The 19,296-nt window shown below is 41.7% G+C and overlaps 2 protein-coding genes and 1 non-coding gene across 4 annotated transcripts; 2 read left to right on the top strand and 1 right to left on the bottom strand.

Annotated features, from left to right (window-relative positions):
- Positions 1-263: 263 nt before the first annotated feature.
- On the top strand, positions 264-15,387 carry LOC135485453 (ATP-binding cassette sub-family C member 10-like). Of its 2 annotated transcripts, none has more exons than XM_064767469.1 (19): positions 264-309; positions 1,173-2,730; positions 2,942-3,100; positions 3,391-3,618; positions 3,894-4,065; positions 4,444-4,613; positions 4,831-5,082; positions 5,318-5,416; positions 5,611-5,800; positions 9,985-10,245; positions 10,453-10,570; positions 10,822-11,035; positions 11,207-11,422; positions 11,584-11,711; positions 12,664-12,833; positions 13,120-13,280; positions 13,519-13,772; positions 13,967-14,210; positions 14,460-15,387. In XM_064767469.1, exons 2-19 carry the CDS (start codon positions 1,315-1,317, stop codon positions 14,706-14,708), a joined length of 4,701 nt encoding a protein of 1,566 aa, XP_064623539.1. In that variant the 5' UTR covers positions 264-309; positions 1,173-1,314; the 3' UTR covers positions 14,709-15,387. The 2 variants fall into 2 exon arrangements, with proteins under 2 accessions (XP_064623539.1, XP_064623538.1); XM_064767468.1 differs by having other exon boundaries at positions 270-420.
- On the bottom strand, positions 5,801-9,351 carry LOC135485454 (lysocardiolipin acyltransferase 1-like). Its single transcript, XM_064767470.1, has 5 exons — positions 8,643-9,351; positions 7,575-7,773; positions 7,264-7,376; positions 6,849-6,999; positions 5,801-6,556 (listed from the first exon to the last, which is right to left on the bottom strand). Exons 1-5 carry the CDS (start codon positions 8,889-8,891, stop codon positions 6,078-6,080), a joined length of 1,191 nt encoding a protein of 396 aa, XP_064623540.1. The 5' UTR covers positions 8,892-9,351; the 3' UTR covers positions 5,801-6,077.
- A 3,573-nt stretch (positions 15,388-18,960) lies between the features above and the next one.
- On the top strand, positions 18,961-19,033 carry Trnaf-gaa (transfer RNA phenylalanine (anticodon GAA)). The gene has a single exon. It is a non-coding gene; the product is annotated as a tRNA-Phe (tRNA).
- The last annotated feature ends 263 nt before the right edge of the window (positions 19,034-19,296 follow it).

Genomic DNA, 19,296 nt, shown 5'->3' with positions numbered 1-19,296 from the left:
TTTTTGCATAGCAACGCTTAGGCCTATCCGTTTTGGCGGGAAATTTGACTGACACCTGTCACGAGGCCAACTGGTGGTGCTGCTGAGTGGCCTGCACCACTGGCAGTGGCACATGGTGATAATTGGAAAGGCCCCGGGCCGGGCCCAGGATATGCCCGCAGGATATGCCGCATTTAGATGGACACTTAGTAGCTGGACACTTAAATTCATATTTCCCGCGCTCGAATCTTTGCTCTCGGCTCTAGAGAGTTAAAACATGGCGGCCAAAATCAATCGCAGACGCCAATTTTTTCCCGATTTAAATCCAATGTAATCATCATTGAAGTGATATTTATCCAGCTATTAGATATCGTTTATTACATGCTTATATCTCCCGACCAAAGGGGCTGTCCATTTTACCACGATCGGTCTTCTGTATTGGTAAATAATCGATATTTTAATACAACTATTTTCACTTGGAGTATACACAAACATTGGATGATATGAATATTAAAGGCCTAGCGTAAATGTGCATGGACATTAAGATAAAAGCTTTTGCTGGTCTTTATTCATATGACCCATACGTATACTGATAGTAATAACTATTCTTTCCTAATCCTGGTCAGTAGTGAGTAAGTTGGGCCTAAATGATCACCATTTAAAAAAAACTGGCTAAGCCTACTGACAAGGACACTATAGTGCGAGGGGTTATCCTTCTTGTTTCTAGTGGATGGCAGATTATTATTGGGGTTCATATCAAAATCCTCCCCCCCTTGACTTGTCCTCCCGGACACCCACCCCCGATTCAATCAAGGGTGGGGCCATGGCCATGGTAGGGGAGGGCTAGAGAGAGGACAGGAGGGCCTCTGTATCTGCTAGGCCCCAAAATAATAAAGGCCAACCGGTCAACTGTTTAAAAAAGAACTACATGTATATTGCCCTCAAAGTGAGAAATGAGAAAATTGAGTAAAAACACCTATAAAGACTTGTGATCTTCAGAGCCGATAAGTCTAACTAAGAGTTTGTGTTACGGCCAACTGTGACCATTAAGTTGACTGCCACTGACCCAAAGTCCCTAGGATACCCATCTGGTCTAAGACCCCCACTTGAAATATCATTAATGGCCATCCATCCATCTATTTAGCTTTTACCTCATTGCATAGTCTGATCGGCTTTTGCCTTTCCCATTGCAGGTCTTCGTGCCAATACTCAGTCTCAGATGTTAGACGTTCTCTATAAAGGACCACTAAGAGCTATGTACCCAGTGCATGAGCCGGAGACCAGCATTCAAGGAAACGGGTGACATAGCAGAGATAGACTTGAATAACATAAGCCATGGATAACATGAACAGTTGGAGCTGGTCGGAGTTCTGCGGAACAAAGGCGGACAATTTTACCGTGTGGAGCAATGACGATTTCAATCATTGCTTTGAGCTGCTTGTACTGATATCAGGGACCAACTTTCTTCTGGCTGTCATTAGCATTTACCACCTGGCAAAGTACACACAGCTCGAACAGATGATCCATTCAAATGTGGTCAAACCTGGTGTGATAACCTTCCGACTGATTGTGACGACAGCACTTGTCTTGGCTCCAGTAATGGAAATTATACTGTCCTACGTTGTGTTCAAAGTTGATATGAGTCTCGTGAGTCTAATAGCTTCTGGGGTCTCGATACTTACGTGGTTGTTTCATATAGGATATCTTTGGAAGTTAAGGACGGTGTACATACACCGAATCCCTCTGAGGGGTCCTACCCCTATCCTTGTCTCATACGCGCTTGTTCTTGCTGCAGTTGTGATCGAACTACAATCTAACATTCGTAAGGTATTGTACATTGAGAACCCAACCTATACTGCTGAGAACTATGTGAGCTATGTTGAAGCGGGGCTTCATTTCTTCTATTTATTGTCACTCATTCCAATTAAGGACCCAATGCATGGACACTATGATGGTCTTCAAGTTCAGTATCCTGGTGAAAGTGGAGAGAGCCAGTCGTTACTCGGAAGAGGGAGATTGCAGACTTATGGATCAATAACTCCACATGACGATTTTGGAGACGGTTATGATGGTGCTAATATTTTCAATCGGTTAACATTCTGTTGGGTGCGCCCCCTTTTGAGGAAAGGTGCTGCAGAAATGATTCATTCTGCCGATGATTTATACCAACTGCCAAAAGATCTACAGACCCGGACTGTTCAGATAGCTTTCCGCAAAGCTTTATCTAATGTAGCTCAGAATTCTGTTCAAGACGGTGACACACCTTCCACTGGTGATGGTCCCCATGTCCGGTTCGTCGACAACAACAGTTCTGCGTCTAGTCGAGGAAAAACTACTTTACTTCGGGCTATGAATAGAGCTTTTGGCTTGGAGTATTATTCAATTGGAATCTTAAAACTGATCGCCGACTTGTCTGCATTCGCTGGGCCGATTCTACTGAACTTACTCGTCTCGTACATTGAAAATAAAAACGAGCCTTCACAGCATGGATACTTCTATGCATGTGGGTTGTTTTTATCGACTTTAATCACTGCCGTGGCAAATAACCAGTTTGGTTATTTGTGCAACTTGGTCGGCTTGAAGATTCGGGCATCGATTATAACGACGGTGTATTACAAGACCGTGTCTGTCAGTATGGTCTCGCTGGGGAAATTCACCACTGGAGAAATTGTCAACTTCATGAGTACAGACACTGATAGGATCGTCAACTTTGCTCCCAGTTTTCACCAGTTCTGGAGTTTACCTTTTCAGGTAAAGACATTTTTAAGTAAATCAATGTTGCTTTTTGAATTTTGCTTCTATGTGTTGGTGTAAAAGGTTTTAGCGATTGTGTCACATGCGTCCGTACCCTACGACTAAAGACATACGTAGTCAGGGTAGGGACTCATGTGAGAAGAAGATTTCTCTAAAGGATTATTGGGTATGGTTAATGACATAGGTTTCTCTTCATTTGCTCTTCCAGGTTGCGATATCATTGTACTTATTGTATCGACAGATTGGCTTGGCATTCTTGGCTGGGCTTGGGTTCGCGGTGCTCCTCATACCTATCAATCGCTGGATAGCAGTCAAGATTGGGTCATTAAGTAAGGCCATGATGGAACAAAAAGACGGGAGAGTCAAGGTAAGAAACTACAAAGTGCATCTACTTCGTCATTGCATTTGAAAAAATTCTTTAAAGTCTTTCCTCCATTTTGCTCTGAGTTGGAAGAGAGGTTGGGTAAATATGTTCAAATATATTAATGTGTAAAGATATGTAAGATAATCTGACTTCTTACAAGACAGTAGGTACTGGCATGAACTCCTGTGACTTATATTGACGGGGTTGTACAATGATCTCTGGCTCAACTTGGAAAGTTTGAAATGTTGGACTTTTCCCCGACTCCAACCCTTCTTCTTGTCTTTACACACCAGGTGGTTAATGAAGTCCTGAATGGTATTCGAGTCATCAAGTTCTACGCTCTAGAGGAGACGTTTATGGAGAGGATCAATAGGATACGAATTGCTGAGCTCAGCAGTTTGAGGGGCCGGAAATACTTGGATGCGCTGTGTGTTTACTTCTGGGCAACCACTCCCGTGCTCATCTCTATCTTATCCTTCACAACGTACGCCTTGATGGGGAATACTCTGACTGCAGCCAAGGTAGGTTGCAAGTAGGGAATCAGGGTGAGGTCAGTGCCAACTACAAAAACCTTGGGGAGCCCTGTCTTAAACTCTGTCACTGCCATACACGGACGTTATCTTGGAAGTTTCCCCAGATGTTTAGATACCATTCATATAATGGTGTTAGTGAATTTTTTCGTTAATTTTTTCGTTACCTTTCTTGAAGGGGATCTCCGTAGTAGTAGGTTCTCCATCTTCTCACTGAGTATTTTTCCATCCTTATCTAAAAGGGTTGAATTTGTATCTGATTTCAGGTCTTCACTAGTCTAGCGTTGTTCAACATCCTGATCATGCCCCTCAATGCCTTCCCTTGGGTTATCAATGGCCTGATGGAGGCGTGGGTATCCCTTAAGAGACTCGAGAAGTTCATGAAGTTGGATGAGCTTGACCTTGCGGCATATTATTCCAAAGCTCCGACGATAGATAGTGAGTATTTCTTCTTCATACATGTATCTGTAATGTGTTGGTCAGTAAGACCACCATATCAGGGTTAGTTTACCTGAGGTTGAGTCCAGTATCTGATGAGTGTTTGGGGCCAGCTTGAGGATAGATGGGTGCCCTGATTAAAGACTGCTTATATACCAGTGATTTTAGTAATTTGCACTGGAATTCAGAAGGAACATGAGATAATAGTGATACTACACCACAGGTTGAATATCCAGATATTACCCTATTGCCACTTCAGCTTTTGCTTGTTGTCCATTTTGGTTGCTCAGACAGATTTTAAATGATTTTGAAGTCATATTTGTTTTTTTACCCAAGATAGGGAAATCTTGGCACCTACATTCCTCGGGTTTTTTTCAGATTCTTCAATGATAAGAATCAAACATGGTGCTTTTTCCTGGCATAGACAAGATAGTGATGAAGAAGAGTCCAGTCATCATCCAAGTGACAGTGAGACTGCAGGGAACGAGACACTGTCATCTGAATTCAGAACTCAGAAATTGGAAGATATAAATATCAGTGTAAAAAAGGTGAGCATGGTGAAGTGATAAATACAGCCTTTTTCTACTGACATAAACCTACGTAAGAAGAAGTGAGTGCCATTTTCTCTTGTATACATGTAGTAGGGACATTGCTGGGTTGTAGCTACTCCTAACAAACACCATGTTTCAAACATGGACGGACATTCCTAAGCTTATCGATATTGCTGTGGACTCTCTTTTTGAATTCTTCCTGTAAATCTTCCAGGGTCAATTGGTGGGCATTGTTGGTAAAGTAGGTTCTGGTAAAAGTTCCCTACTCGCTGCCATTCTTGCTGAGATGACTCACGAAGGAGGCTCAATCGAAGTGACATGCCTGGACCAAGGATTTGGGTACACGAGTCAGGAGGCATGGATTCAACATGCCACAATCAGGGAGAATATCATTGGTGGTGCACACTTTGATGTAACAAGATACCAAGCTGTGATTGAGGGCTGTGCATTAATTGAAGATCTGAAGGTTAGTTTTTCCTTTTGGATCGCCAAAAAGGTTTAAAAGACGAATGGGTTCAAGATAATGTGTGTAAACTCATATATAGAGGCCAGCACATTCTGTGATTTATCAGGTATATGCTAGCATTCTACTAATTATTTAAGAAGAATACCTTCCCTTTAGAGAATGGAGCATTTGTTGTGAAATTCTCAAGAATCCATCATCATCTCCACCCAAACTGAAGTCTTACTTTCTGTTTCAGATTTTGCCAGCTGGCGATCAAACTGAGGTTGGTGAAAATGGTGTGACGCTTAGTGGTGGCCAGAAAGCTAGAGTGGGACTTGCCAGGGCCATTTATCAGGTAAATATACCATGCAGTTTTTAGAGCTTTGGTCATGGCTGGTGCCAAAAAGGTTCTGACGTGGTCTATCTCTAACCTGTCTAGAACTGTCTACTGACGGACAACTGTCTTCTGTCAAACTGTCTACAATGTCTTTGTCGGATGATCTGAGGTGATTTTTATCTAATCCCGTTGTACTTATCTTTCTTTTCCAGGATAAAGAAATCTATCTTCTCGATGATCCATTTGCGGCTGTCGATATTCATGTTGCACAACACATATTCTCCAATTGCATCATGGGTATTTTACGTCATAAAACCCGATTGCTCTGCACGCATCAGACGCAGCTTCTCAAACATGCTGATCTCATCATTGTTCTGGAGGAAGGAAGAATCATAGAGGCTGGTAAGTGTATTCTTTTTCTTTGTCACAAATTTGAGACGGTGTCACAATATAAGTTATAGTTTGAAAGGAGGATGAAAGCTGGGATCATGATTGTGTTGGCGGTGGGGTGATGATACGCAGAAATACAAATATATATTCTATCCGAAAAGGAGTTGGATTTGTGAGGCTTAAGAACTATTGCATACTAATTACATACATGTAAGTATACAAACATGCAGTGATATAAAGAATGAGTCCTCTGGCAGGGTTGCAGTGATATACATGTGAAGTGTGAGTCCTATTCTGTCTTGAATCGATCGTTATAAAAGCAATTATAAAAGTCTATCAACATGAAGTCCAGGCCACCATGGCATCTCCGTGCATAAATGTAGATTATTATCATCAAAACTACACATAGCGTGGTATACCAAAACACAAGTTGGCTCCAACACATAAGCCATATCCAGCTACCGTTTAGCAAGATTTCGGCCAATAGCGCAAGGAAGGAGAGATACTTCGAGTCTCGACATGCAGCTAGCGGTCCATCAAATTGTTTAGTTTTGTAGAAAGATTCTAACTGTTTTTCCTTTTCCTGCCAGCGTTTCTGGCACCAGGTTTCCAAGCCTTCTGAGTCACTTGGTAAATCCTGTGCTGCGTAACGTTTGAAGTGGTAATGGACTTCTGTAGGAAATATTCCTTTTAGAATGTGGAGTTCGTGCTCTACCGTTTTATCTGGGTAGCCAATGGAGATGTCATAAACAGCATCGAATGAGTTGTCTGAAATGGAATGAATGTCTTTCAGTATTTCAAGTTGTGGTCAAGGTATTATCGTGATATCAACACATAGGCACATATGACTTTGACTTTCTTTGAATAAACAACCAGCTTTGTGATTCAAATTTTTAATATTTCTGCAACATCTTCCACAATGAATGAAGGTTTGGGTGCATTTTCCAACTAATGAGAAGACCATTAAGTTATACATTTTCGTGTCCCTTTTGTGAAATGCTTGTAAAACGAAAGGGGTTCACTTTATGAAGATAAACAAAAAAAACTCCAGTAATCTTACTGTTCTTCATGTGTTGTACTAGATATGTAAAGCCAGTCGTCCTTGGATGGAGGACATAGTTGTATTCTGGGAGGTTGTTTTTCTTGGCAAATTTATCACTCCGAGCCTTCATATCCTTAGAAAGGGAGGTTCCTTCTGGGAAGATGAGAAGCTGAAAGAATAGAAACACCAAGAACATTTAGGCTAGTACTTACATTTGGAGATCTGATAAGAGTCCAGGACATCCTACATCAAAAAAAGGAAAACCCGTGGGCAATACGGTGCTGATTCTGCACAGCGCTATACTATGCAAAGGGTTAACTGTAGTCTGTAGGCAGCCTTCGTGTTACAGTGCCAAGGGTACGCATGACTTCCAAGAAGTGTAGTTGTGACCAGTACTGTTTATAGGTTCCTCTTCACATTGATAAGACCTTACCTGTGTGGGCTTCTGCATATTTTTGAAGTAATCTAGTGTCTTCCTCAATATTTCCTTATCCGTCTCCCATCTTCTATGGATGAAGACGAAATTGACCATTTGCATACCCCAACCTACAAACAAAGGCAAAAATTATGTCAGCACCATGCAAGCAAGCTATAATATTCGCTGCGACCTGCAACAGAGCTTACATAACATGACGATTGTGGTTGAAATTTGGCTGCCAATTGGTTAAATTGAAATCATTTGTCATGTTGTCATGGCTCCATTGGCCTTGACCTTTTTCTGAAGGTCAGCAAGGTCAACCTTACCTGTTGGTGGTATCTCTTTTAGATCTGCTCTTAAGATTACTCTTGAATGAGTTAATGCTTTCATTCTGAGTAAAGGCACCCAGAAGTACAACCAGTCTAATCTGGTGCGATGGTTCATCAGGTAGAGACAGTTGTCGTGGGTGTTAATCGAATCGCCAAATATCTTGATTTTGATGCCGGCAACATGTTCAAGGAGGCCCTGAAATAAATACAGTGGAACCTCCTTTAAACGGACACCTCTCTATACACCGCATTTGGTCCCAAGTTGGTCATTTCCATTGACTGTGACCTCTGTAATCAGGACACCTCTCAATTTAAGGATAGGATTTGTTAGTCCCAAGGGTGTCCTTGATGGAGAGGTTCTAATGTATAGACTATTTTAAAGGAGAATTATAGCGAATTATAAATATTACACTGCTAAACTTTAGACAAGAAATAAATCTGATTTTTGTTTTTTCATAGGTTATGGACAGGAATCAACATGGAATGAATTATGCTATCAATGAATGCAAACTGGTAACCATTGATCATGTTGACCACTTAAAACATTTGTTGATATCTCTTGATCCAACTGTATAGCTATCGTAACTTTTATTCATGCAGTCAGATGTTTATACATGCTAGCAGGTGTTCTTGTATGATTTCACATGATTTAGTTATTGGATGTTTGCGGGCACTTAGACAGTTGTCATCAGTTATGTATGATAATGCAAATATCGCTGCGGGTACAGTTTTACAGTTAAACAGTACTGTTTTGTCGACAGATGTACAAGTGACTGACTTTGGTGATATTGCGTTGATAAAACAGAAGTGTTAATGGGCACAGGGCTGAAATCGTAAATGGAATGGGGTTGTTAAGAAAGTACAGTGGAACCTCCCTTAGTGAACACCCCTCTATTAAGGACAACCTCCCTATTAAGGACACTTGATTTGGTCCCAAATTGAATCTTTCCATTCAATTAGACCTCTCTAATCAGGACACCACCCTATTAAGGACAGCCCTTTTCAGTCCCGAGGGTGTCCTTAATAGAGAGGTTCTACTGTAGTAAACTTAAAAATTGTACTTACCACGACAAATGTTTCCCACAGAATGAGCACATTGCTGTGCATCTGGAATTGTAGTGGTACCTTAAAGAATGGGATGGTGAGTAATAGGAAGGGAAGAGTGGTGAACATGACACTGATTGGCACCGTTACTACGGAGACGAGTAGCAGGGTGGTGAAGGTGACAGCCCTGAGACCGTGTTGCAGTTTGGCCAACATCATCTGAGCCGTTCTGTAGGTGTTGAGTCTGCTGCCGATAGGCCTATAGGACATATGGTAGTCACTGCCAGGTGGTCGACTTTCCTGAAAAAAAATTCAGTGGGTCGTAAATCCAGAATGTATTTAATGTTAACACTGGATCAAGAAGCACAGTTATTTCCAGTTCCTTATGAGAAGAGTCAGAATTCCCTGAAAATGTCTTTGTACAATGCTCTTCAGGTCCGTTAACACAAAAGTCACGATAAATTCTGACAAAACAGCTGATCCTGATATTAGAAATGCATGGCCATACACAAGATCAAGGCACACAGGTTATTGAGTCGAGTTCCTGATGTTTTCAAAAGAGTCTTTCACACTCTCAGACTACAGTCACAGCTCAAGCACTTGTTGTTTCCACAAGATGAATCAAACAATCTGCATGGTCCCCCTGAATGAATTCTAATAAAACAGGTCACCTCTGAATGCCAGCTGGTTATGTTTCAGGATATCAGGGTGATCTCTTTATCTGAGTACTTTGGACATTTGACATTATTTCATTGAGTTAAATACGGCATAACTTTGGCCTAAAACAATGTACATCACATAAAGTGTTGTATGTAGAGAAATTCAGTCAAAGTTAGCCTGGACTGGACTATTAGTCTATTGTAACAACCTACAAATCAAATGAACTGTCCCATTCTATTGCATTGTTATGTCAGAATAGGCCTTTGCTCAGTTAAATGAGAGTACGCTAATTAGGTGAAAAACATGTTACAACTGCTTTAGATTTGTCAGGTCAGAGAGAATACTATATCATCAATGATATGATTTCAATGGAATGTACCAAATACATTTTAAAGTGTCTCTTCTTATGCCAAGTGCTCTTAAATGGGACTCTGTTTCAAACTTGACATCCTATATTACTACAAAGCACCTAAATAATCTAGGTCAGGACCCGAGATGTTTTTAACCTTAAAGGCTGACGTCGTCCTTTAAACATTTGAAATTTGTAAATGCATGCTGAATATTCAGCACTCTGATTGGGTGCAATTGCTTTTGAGCTAGAACTTCAGCAAAGTTGACCAGAGAATCAAACAGCAAACTCTGATTTCCTCAGGATGTTGACATAACGACTCACCATTGTTCTCTGCATTTTCTCTCAATCCAGGACCACCAAGTGACATCCTTGGAAGTTCCATCATAAAGCGTCTTCAGTCAGTTCAGTCAGCTCAGGATTCCATCACAGAGGATGCCGAGGGCGAAGACACGCTGGAACAATCTCACAATGATGACGACGCAGTGGACACCCTGGTGGAAGAGGAAGAACAGGAGACCGGTGTGGTACGGTTCCATGTGTACCAGTCGTACTGGAAGGCTGTGGGTGCTTGCTTGGCACCAGCTGTTCTCTTGTCTTTATTTCTCATGCAAGGTAAAAACTGTTTCAAGTTCTTTCGACAGCAGTACAAACGTTACCCCTAGTGCGCAAGAATAATGATCTGCATAAAGAATAACTCCATCAATTCGAACCTCAGTACCTATTGCGTTTGATAGAGCAGCATTTTCACCCCTTGAGCTGAGTGGCTCCTATTAGTTTAGCAGCGCTATGAAATATTTGATCATCAACCGTCTATTTCAGGCTCCAGAAATATAAACGACTGGTGGTTGTCATATTGGGTCTCTCATGCTCACCATCCCAAGGGAAATGAAAGTCTTGTGGGACCACACCAAGATTATGGCTTGTTACAATTCTACAGGTGAGTTGATTTACTTTGATTGCCCGAGCATCCTTTGAATGAGGAATGAACCCAATGGCAAGGTTCCTTGTATACTTGGTTGTTCTCAACTAGTTAGGTCATTGACGTGGTGTTATCTTTGACTTGTTGTAATCTCCCAAGTCAGCAACATGAGCCTTGATAGCTTTATCTACTGGTAGCAGCACAGTGACATGTGAACTTCAGCAATGCAGTTAAGATTGGATCACTATAACCATTTTGATTCTTTTCAGTTCTCATCATTTGACGTCCGAAAGCACCTCCAATCATACTGCATGGACCAACATCACTTCTGCAGACGACAACATCAAGTTCTACCTCACTGTCTATGGCTGTCTCGCTGCAGGGAACTCTCTCTTCACGCTGTTACGAGCATTCCTCTTTGCCTATGGTGGCATATGTGCAGCAAAGATTGTGCATTCGGACTTGCTAAAGAGTATTCTACAGGTTGGTTTGAAACAAATTTGATCATTTCGATGTCTATACTATAGAATTTTGTGCCCTCCCTCCTGACAATTGTACAAAACTTTCATGCAGACCGGTGACAACTTTGACAATGACATCACTATTGAGCATCAATGACTCTCAAATGCCTTAATATTGCCTTTTTACTTTCAGGCACCAATAACGTTTTTCGACACGACACCTATTGGTAGAATCCTGAACCGTTTCTCCTCAGACGTCTACGCCATTGATGACACCTTGCCGTTCGTCCTAAACATCTTCCTTGCTCAGTTCTACGGGTTGCTTGGTACCGTGGTCATCACATGCTATGGACTGCCCTGGTTCCTCATCCTGTTGGTACCGCTAGGAGCTGTTTACATTCGCATACAGGTAAATGTATAGCTGGCAAATATCTCTCGAGTTGTTTCATGTCAAAATCTATAGCGTGTTCCAAAAAAGTGGAAACACTGAGTAAACATTCCCTGGTATAGTACAAATGAAAATAAGATTTCAATGTGCGTGCTTATGATCTTGTTGGCTTTTCCTTTCAGAGTTATTACAGAAAAACCTCCAGAGAGCTCAAACGTATAACGAGTGTGACATTGTCTCCTATCTATGCTCACTTCTCTGAGTCAGTCACTGGCCTCATGACCATCAGGGCATTGAGGCAAAAGGAAAGGTGAGTGACACATGGTTATTCGACTCATAAATAATGTTATTTTTGTCGTGATTTACATGTAGGGACAATTCATTTTCATCGGCTGTCTCACAATCCTAACCTTTCACATGTCGGTCATGTCCAGCTCAAAAAACATGCTCGCATTATCAGCTGGTTTTCCCAAAACATTATAGATGGCAATACCTGTCTATACAGCCTATCTAAGGCAGTTGGTTGTCAGGTAAAACCTTAGTGCGATGTGAGCCTGCTAACCTATGAAAAGAGCAGCAAATGTTTCATTATGGTGCCCTGGCTATATGCCAAATTAGCATTATATAGTTGTCACAAACCTCATTAACAACCAAAGCATTTTATTATTTTAATCAACTGGATGGGGGATCGATGTTTGCTAAAAATAGTAACATGGCCCTCAGGAATGCTGGAAACTATAATCTGTTTCATATACAAATGCTCCACTAAAAATGCCAGTTGGAGTACGATAGTCATGGTTAAAGTTAGGGTGGCAATTCTCGGCTGTCTGTTGGTCTGTAGTCTTAGATAACTTAGAGGTACTTGAAGATTATGAAGGTTTTATTTTACCTTACACAGGGAAAACATTTGGGGTCATTATTGATTTGGCACATAATTGATCAGCCTGAACACTGTTCCCTAGCAAATTATTGCTTTTGTATATATAAATAGGCGTCATGCAGCATTTTGACAGATGCCTCAGGCCACATTTCAGCATATTTTATGCTTGTGACCTCGCCTCGTTGCCTCACTCACCTGACAAAACAAAACATGAAGCAGCTTCTTGCGACTAAAAAGGCCTCCCAAGAGGGGGAGGTGCCAAAATTTGGACAGAAATCCCCTGATATGGAAGGTATCAGCCTGAACTCTAAAAAAGGGGTAGATTTCAAATAGCCAGTACAAGTACTCAGTCGGTTTCACTAGTTTTCTCTTGTTTCTTTAGGTTTATAGATGAGAATGAACGACGTCTCGATCTGAATCAGCGAGCCCAGTTCTCCAGTACTGCGGCTGGACAGTGGTTTGATATAAGCCTACAATCTATTGGCGTCTCAATGGTGACTGGTGTAGCATTCATTGCTGTTCTGGAACATAACTTTCAGACAGTAGATCCAGGTAAGAGTTATAACCCCCCCCCCCCCCCGGTCCATGTAAAAGGGATATCAATTGGAGTCTCATTTCCTAGTGGTTTTGAACACTGCTGGCTACTATGCAATACGGACCAGTTTGATCCTTGGGAGAACCCAATGATGATGTCTTGTTCATTCCAACAGTTTTCTGGAGAAAATGAGCAACCTTATCCCATTTTTGAACAGACTTCTTCTACCATTTATTACTGGTAGATTTGAGAGTCATATTGTTCGCTCACCCATCGTTGTCATTATTCCAATTCCTTCTTCAGGTCTGGTTGGCCTTGCTATCTCATATGCCTTGATGATAACTGGTCTCCTGAACGGCGTGGTCACCTTCTTTTCCGAGACAGAGAAACAAATGGTCAGCATGGAGAGGGCGAAGCAATATACAGAGGATGTACCATGTGAAAAGCTGGAGGGCATGCTATATGTAAGTTGTTGGTTGGCGAGTATTACACTTTTTCATATCAAGCCAGATATCATAAGCCAGCCAGCTCTGACCATGGTACTGATGTCGGACATACCTGAACAGCCCAGTATTCCTGACATCAGGCCTGGGCCCTTATTTCAATCTGTCGTCAATTAAGCTGACTACATACTTACTTGGTAGCGCAGCCTTTCCCTGCTTGAAAGTTTCAAACATCAATGATGTCATTTCTGTATTCCAGGCTGCACCCTTCTGGCCACTACAAGGTGTGATCGAGTTCAACCACGTTGTCCTACAGTACAGACGTGGGCTTCCAAACGCTCTCAACAGCGTTACATTCGAGACCAAATCTGCTGAGAAGATTGGTATCGTTGGCAGGACGGGGTCAGGAAAGTCGAGTCTGTTTTTGTCGCTGTATCGTATGGTTGAGCTGACCAGTGGCTGGATAATGATCGATGGGTTGAACGTGTCACATCTTGGGCTCCATGATCTTAGGTAATTTTTTGGAATAGGAATCGGCCTGTATAAGAGTTCAACCTCTGTCACATTACAATTGTCCAATGCAAACAAATCGTGTGATGTGGACATCTTTTATTGAGCTTAATTTTACTCTACTTCTGGTACGAATTATAATAGCATTATAATCTTTTCTGTTGCATTGAAATCGAAACCTAAATTGTTCATTTCAGATCTCGTCTTGCAATCATTCCACAAGATCCATTCCTGTTTAGCGGTACCGTGAGGGAAAACTTGGACCCCTCTGAGATGTGCCAGGACATTGAGCTCTGGGAGGTGCTAGGGAAGTGTCACATGAAGAGGCCAGTTGAGCGGTTGGGAGGTCTAGATGCTGAAGTGGCAGAGAGGGGAAAGCATTTTTCTTTGGGGCAGAGGCAGTTGATTTGTCTTGCTCGAGCCCTTTTGACGAGAGCAAAGGTATGATAACACGCCTAAGGTATTTGGGTTGGATTAGTAGCATTTGTTAAAATGTGATGCAGAGTGATGCAGGGGGATGGATGCAAATATCGGTCTTTTACTTCAAGACTGTCATTGTGTTCAAGGGCTTAGAATGCCACTGGTCACTAGGTACTAGGACACTGCAAAGGATAACGCCAGGGATATGTGGTTAACTTACTTTAAATATATAATAATGAGTATTATCAAGTGACTTTGATCTATTTGCAGGTTTTATGCATGGATGAAGCAACCGCCAGCGTTGACCATGAGACAGACCAACTCATCCAGCGAACCATTAAAACGGAATTCTCCAACATGACGGTTCTAACCATAGCTCATAGGATAAACACTGTGTTGGAGAGTGATCGAGTTCTAGTCATGGACAATGGCAAAGTGGCAGAGTTTGGTCCCCCGCAGATGCTGCTTGATAACCCTAACTCTATGTTCTCAAGTCTGGTCAGAGAAAGTGCAATATGAGTGAATTGTATTGGCAAATATAGATGAGATTCTTTAATCCATACTTGGTACGTGATGCCAAAAATTCCCCTGATTTAGTTACATGATTATGTTTCTCTTGGCCTCACATGTACGTAATTTGGCTAGTCTCTTAGTGCCTTCTCAGAGGAGTATCTTTGCACTTGTGTAATTTCTGTCAGAGGCTGTTATGAGACCATTGGCATGGGTGACTTCTCCTTTCTTGGGTTTGTTGAGAGGGGATCAGGTTGGAAAGTTGGAAAGACATTCTTTTAATAAACCCCACTCAGTTAATCTCAGTCTGAGTGGACAATGCAGTGCTACATAACTAAGCAGCATCTATTTTTATTTGGAAGCTTTGTCAGTTCCAGATGTTTGTCATGCATCATGTAATTAGGAGGTCCGTGATTCAAAACGGAGCTTGTGTTTTATTTCCACTGGTGGACATGTATCACAAGTACCTTTTTTAGCTGTTACATGTGTATGTCTCTAACTGTGTTGTAGCAATATATGCAATGGAAATAAATATGATAACTTATTAACTTATATCTTGAATATTTATGTTTAGTTTGTTTGATTTCATATGGCAGGTTCCTTGCATATTGTGAAAATGGGTGAATATAACTGTTGATGGTACGCTCTAATATCAAATGTGTTGTGTTGTTAGTCTCTTTGAAATAATCATTGGGGAGGATGGGGTGGCTTTTTTACGCATTTTGTACATTTTCTTTTGACAATGAGGGATGTTATCCCTATAAAATAGATTTCACAATTAAGGACTTTACTGCTTTGTTAAATATTTGGATGATTGCTTGTCGAGTACTGTTCTGAGAGTAATCTCAAGTTCGATCTAACGTTTATCTTAGTCAACTAACTTTGTCAAGCAAAACCCTTCTATTTGCTCAGACTTTTCACACTAAGTTGACCACCTATGTTTATTTTAGTTATTTAGTCTATGAAGAGGAACCTAATGGGCCAAACAGAGCATTGACATTGGTTTGGTGTTTGTGTTATCTTGATAAAACGAAGAGTCGACTCTCTCTTTTACACCTAAGTGTATTTTGGTTATAAAGTATAAAAGAAAGAAAAAGAAAAATCTTGTCTACTTATGAAAGCATTGACACTGGTTTAATGTTGTGAGTTATCTCAACAAATGGAAGAACCTCATAGGAAATCTTTTGTGAGCTACATGTGTACTGAGGCACTGGCAATAACTTCATGTTCCAGTGTGTACACTCTAACTGACTTGACTGGACCTAACGTAAATATTATTCAACGGTTGCTTGTTTTTATATGGCTACAGTTAATAATTAGGCTAAGCAGGCTTTTGTCGGATCAGTCCTTCTTTGTATTGCTGTGATTCAGTTCTACATTCTTGACTAATTATAAGATCTGTTCAAGGCTGGCATCCATATCTCAATCAATATTGATCAGTTTTGATCAGTAAACACTATACAGGCACTTACTGTTATCAAGAATTAATTCTTGCTGTTCATGTCAGTACTGGGGTGAGTGCTTTCACTCTGTTCTGTCCTTGAAGTAGTCTACAGAATTGCAATAGCTGCTCAGGTGAAGTGGCTCTATTTGCAAAAGGAGCCTATATTTAAGGCTGGTATGCACATGGAGTATGCATGTATATAGAGTGCCCCCCCCCCCCCCCATCGGAATACTTCTTAACGAAAAAAATATGCATATACACAATATCAAAGGCAACATGTAAAGTCCTGTGAACAATGGTCTCTGATAACAGGTACGTAAACATTGTCAGAATCAATACGTTCTGTTATCACCAATGAACCAAAGCTCTTTTTGCACAAAATGCTATTGAGGAGAAAATGGAAAGGTTAATTGTGAAATATTTGTAGATAAAGAAAAATTGCAGTATCAATAGAAATGGATGACTGTTATGCGGAGCAAATAGAATGTCTGCCTTTCACCACAATGGCTGGGGCATTACCAAGACCAGGAAAAATGTAACAAGAAAGCCTGGCAACTCCCCCCTGGGGTTGGGGTTGTTTCGGACTAGTGACTTATTGACCCTGTCAACTATTTCCATAATGTTTGAGCATAAAGTCTTATTATCGTCTGGCTAGACTAACTGTGATAAACAATGGAAACTGGTATGAAACCATGAAGCATGTGGAAAAAAGTTGCACAGATTATCGACTTGGTCGGATTCCTCATTAGGAAAACACCATGTGCAAGGTTAGGACTGTTTTATTTTTGCAAGAAAATCGATGCCTGGGTGTTACCTCTAAGGTAGCGGGTTTGATTCCTACTTGGGCAAGGCCCATTTCGTCAAGATAGAAGTCACTTCAATGGGAGTTATTTTCTGTCTAGCTACCAGCTATAGTATGATACATGTGCCCCTGACCCTCTCCAGAGATTCATGTCCTATCTCATCTCCACTTCGAAGAATTGGTCGTAATCATGGGAGATAATTGAGTCTGCAGCCACACAATAAATATTAGAGGAGCCAATTTTGTGATCAGTTGTGTCGATATGAACACGAACTGGACATTGAGTTGGCCATGAATTAATGATAACTCCAATACAAAGCATGTTTACAAACATCGACATTGATTAAGTCATTGATTTAATGGTATCTGTACATTCTGGTCGGCCCATTGATTCAGATGGTGCCATTGTTGCTGATAAAGACTGCTGAAATAGACAGTATACAAGACCGAATCTAAAAAAAGGCAACAACAGTTCTTTTGATGGTCTTGTGTAGTTGAAGTCATTTAAGCATACCATTCGCTCTCTGTCTAAAAACAACCGACATAGCTGAAGCCATTGATTTAATGGTCCTCTGAAGTAACACTTCACCACAAGAGACCGCTTCTGTTCTATCTGCCCATTCCACTAGTGGCAGATCTCATGAAATGAACAAGGACAATACTGAGTAGCTCCCAGGTACCTCCCAAGTAGCACTTCTCAACCAGGTTATCTGAGACAGCTCCAGTATTGCCCTATCTGACCATTCCACAAGTGTCACATCTCATAAAGAGAGCAAGGACAATACGGTACAAGGTACATCCCAAGTAGTGATTCACAACCAAGGTACCTGAGACAGCTATCCCTATCTGCAGATCTGGTCATTCCAAAAGACACAGCAGTGTAACATAAGGAAAACACGAAGTAGCGCCAAGGTACCTCCCAGATAGCGCTTCACAACCACAACACGACAGCTTTTGCCCTATCAGATCATTGGTCAATTGTCACATCTCATAAGGTGAACGAGGACAATCTGAAGGACCTCCAAGGTAGCTGCCGAGTAGCCTTCACAACCAGAACATCAGCTATTCATGCATGTATTGCCCGATCTGACCATTCCACAAGTGTCGCATCTCATAAAGAGAACAAGGACAATACGCAATGGCATCAAGGTACCTCCCAAGTTGCGCTTCACAGCCAGAACACATGAGACAGCTCCCGTATTGCCCGATCTGACCATTTCACAAGAGTCACATCTCATACAGAGAGCAAGGACAATACGGAGTAGTGCCAAGACACCTCCCAGGTGGCGCTTCACAACCAGAACACATGAGATAGCTCCAGTATTGCCCGATCTGACCATTTCACAAGAGTCCCATCTCATACAGAGAGCAAGGACAATACGGAGTAGTGCCAAGACACCTCCCTGGTAGCGATTCACAACCAGAACACATGAGACAGCTCCAGCATTGCCCTATCTTACCATTCCACGTGTCACCAAGGACAATACGGAGTAGCGCCCAGGTACCTCCCAAATAGCGCTTCACAACCAGAACACCTGAGACAGCTATCGGGCTATTGGCCTATCTGAGCACTCCACAAGTGTCAGATTTCATAAAGAGAACAAGGACAGTACTCTGTAGCCCCTAGCCAACGTCTTATGAAGAGAACAAGGACGATCATGTAGCTCAGTCCCAGGTATATCTTCAACGACAAATTTGAATGTCCTGGGATTGTGTCTTTCGTCTCTCAAGAATGTGCCTCTGACTGTCTGAGACGTGTTTCTTTCGACACTGAAGTGGTGAAGGGACAGGGTTGTACCTTATACCTACCCTTGGGAGGGATGCGTACAACGCAATAGGTCCATAAATGGTCTGCTCATGCCGGGGTGGCCTGGTTGTTCCGTTGTCTATTTGTCAGCGATTCCTGGAGACACTCGGTGCCCACACGAAAAAAACATTGTGCGTGAATTCCAGATGCCGTTGAAGGTCCTGCACTGGTCCTTTATAGACCAATACCGTCTTCGACTAGCATGTCAGCCGAAATAGCTCAGTTGGGAGAGCGTTAGACTGAAGATCTAAAGGTCCCTGGTTCGATCCCGGGTTTCGGCAGTATATTTTTTTGCCGAAAGAAATATTTCCAAGGATTGGAATGAGTGGTTGAAATCAATGTTCACAAAAGGTGGTGTTGGTGCATATAAATCTACACTTATGATTGCACCAATTATGTTCTCCTATGATGCGCTGGTCAAGAAGAATCTTTATACTTTAGTTGAATGCCCGGCGCCAGAACCCCCGTTAGCTGGAGAGCGTAATCACCCAGACATATTACCCCCTCCCTCAATTGGAATGCTGCGGTCGGAAACTCTATTGGA

The sequence above is a fragment of the Lineus longissimus genome, chromosome 3, assembly GCF_910592395.1.
Source record: "Lineus longissimus chromosome 3, tnLinLong1.2, whole genome shotgun sequence".
Classification (NCBI taxonomy): Eukaryota; Metazoa; Nemertea; class Pilidiophora; order Heteronemertea; family Lineidae; genus Lineus; species Lineus longissimus.
The sequence above is the reverse complement of the archived record's forward strand: the minus strand, read 5'-3'. Positions and strand labels throughout refer to the sequence as shown.

Excerpts from the sequence above, each read along its gene's own strand:
- LOC135485453 (XM_064767469.1), top strand. The coding sequence starts at position 1,315 with ATGGATAACATGAACAGTTGGAGCTGGTCGGAGTTCTGCGGAACAAAG. Across the intron at positions 4,614-4,830 it reads TAAATATCAGTGTAAAAAAG|GGTCAATTGGTGGGCATTGT; the intron begins GTGAGCATGGTG and ends TAAATCTTCCAG. Across the intron at positions 14,211-14,459 it reads CCCTTTTGACGAGAGCAAAG|GTTTTATGCATGGATGAAGC; the intron begins GTATGATAACAC and ends ATCTATTTGCAG.
- LOC135485454 (XM_064767470.1), bottom strand. The coding sequence starts at position 8,891 with ATGTCCTATAGGCCTATCGGCAGCAGACTCAACACCTACAGAACGGCT. Across the intron at positions 7,377-7,574 it reads AAAAGAGATACCACCAACAG|GTTGGGGTATGCAAATGGTC; the intron begins GTAAGGTTGACC and ends CTTTGTTTGTAG. Across the intron at positions 7,000-7,263 it reads ATATGCAGAAGCCCACACAG|CTTCTCATCTTCCCAGAAGG; the intron begins GTAAGGTCTTAT and ends CTATTCTTTCAG.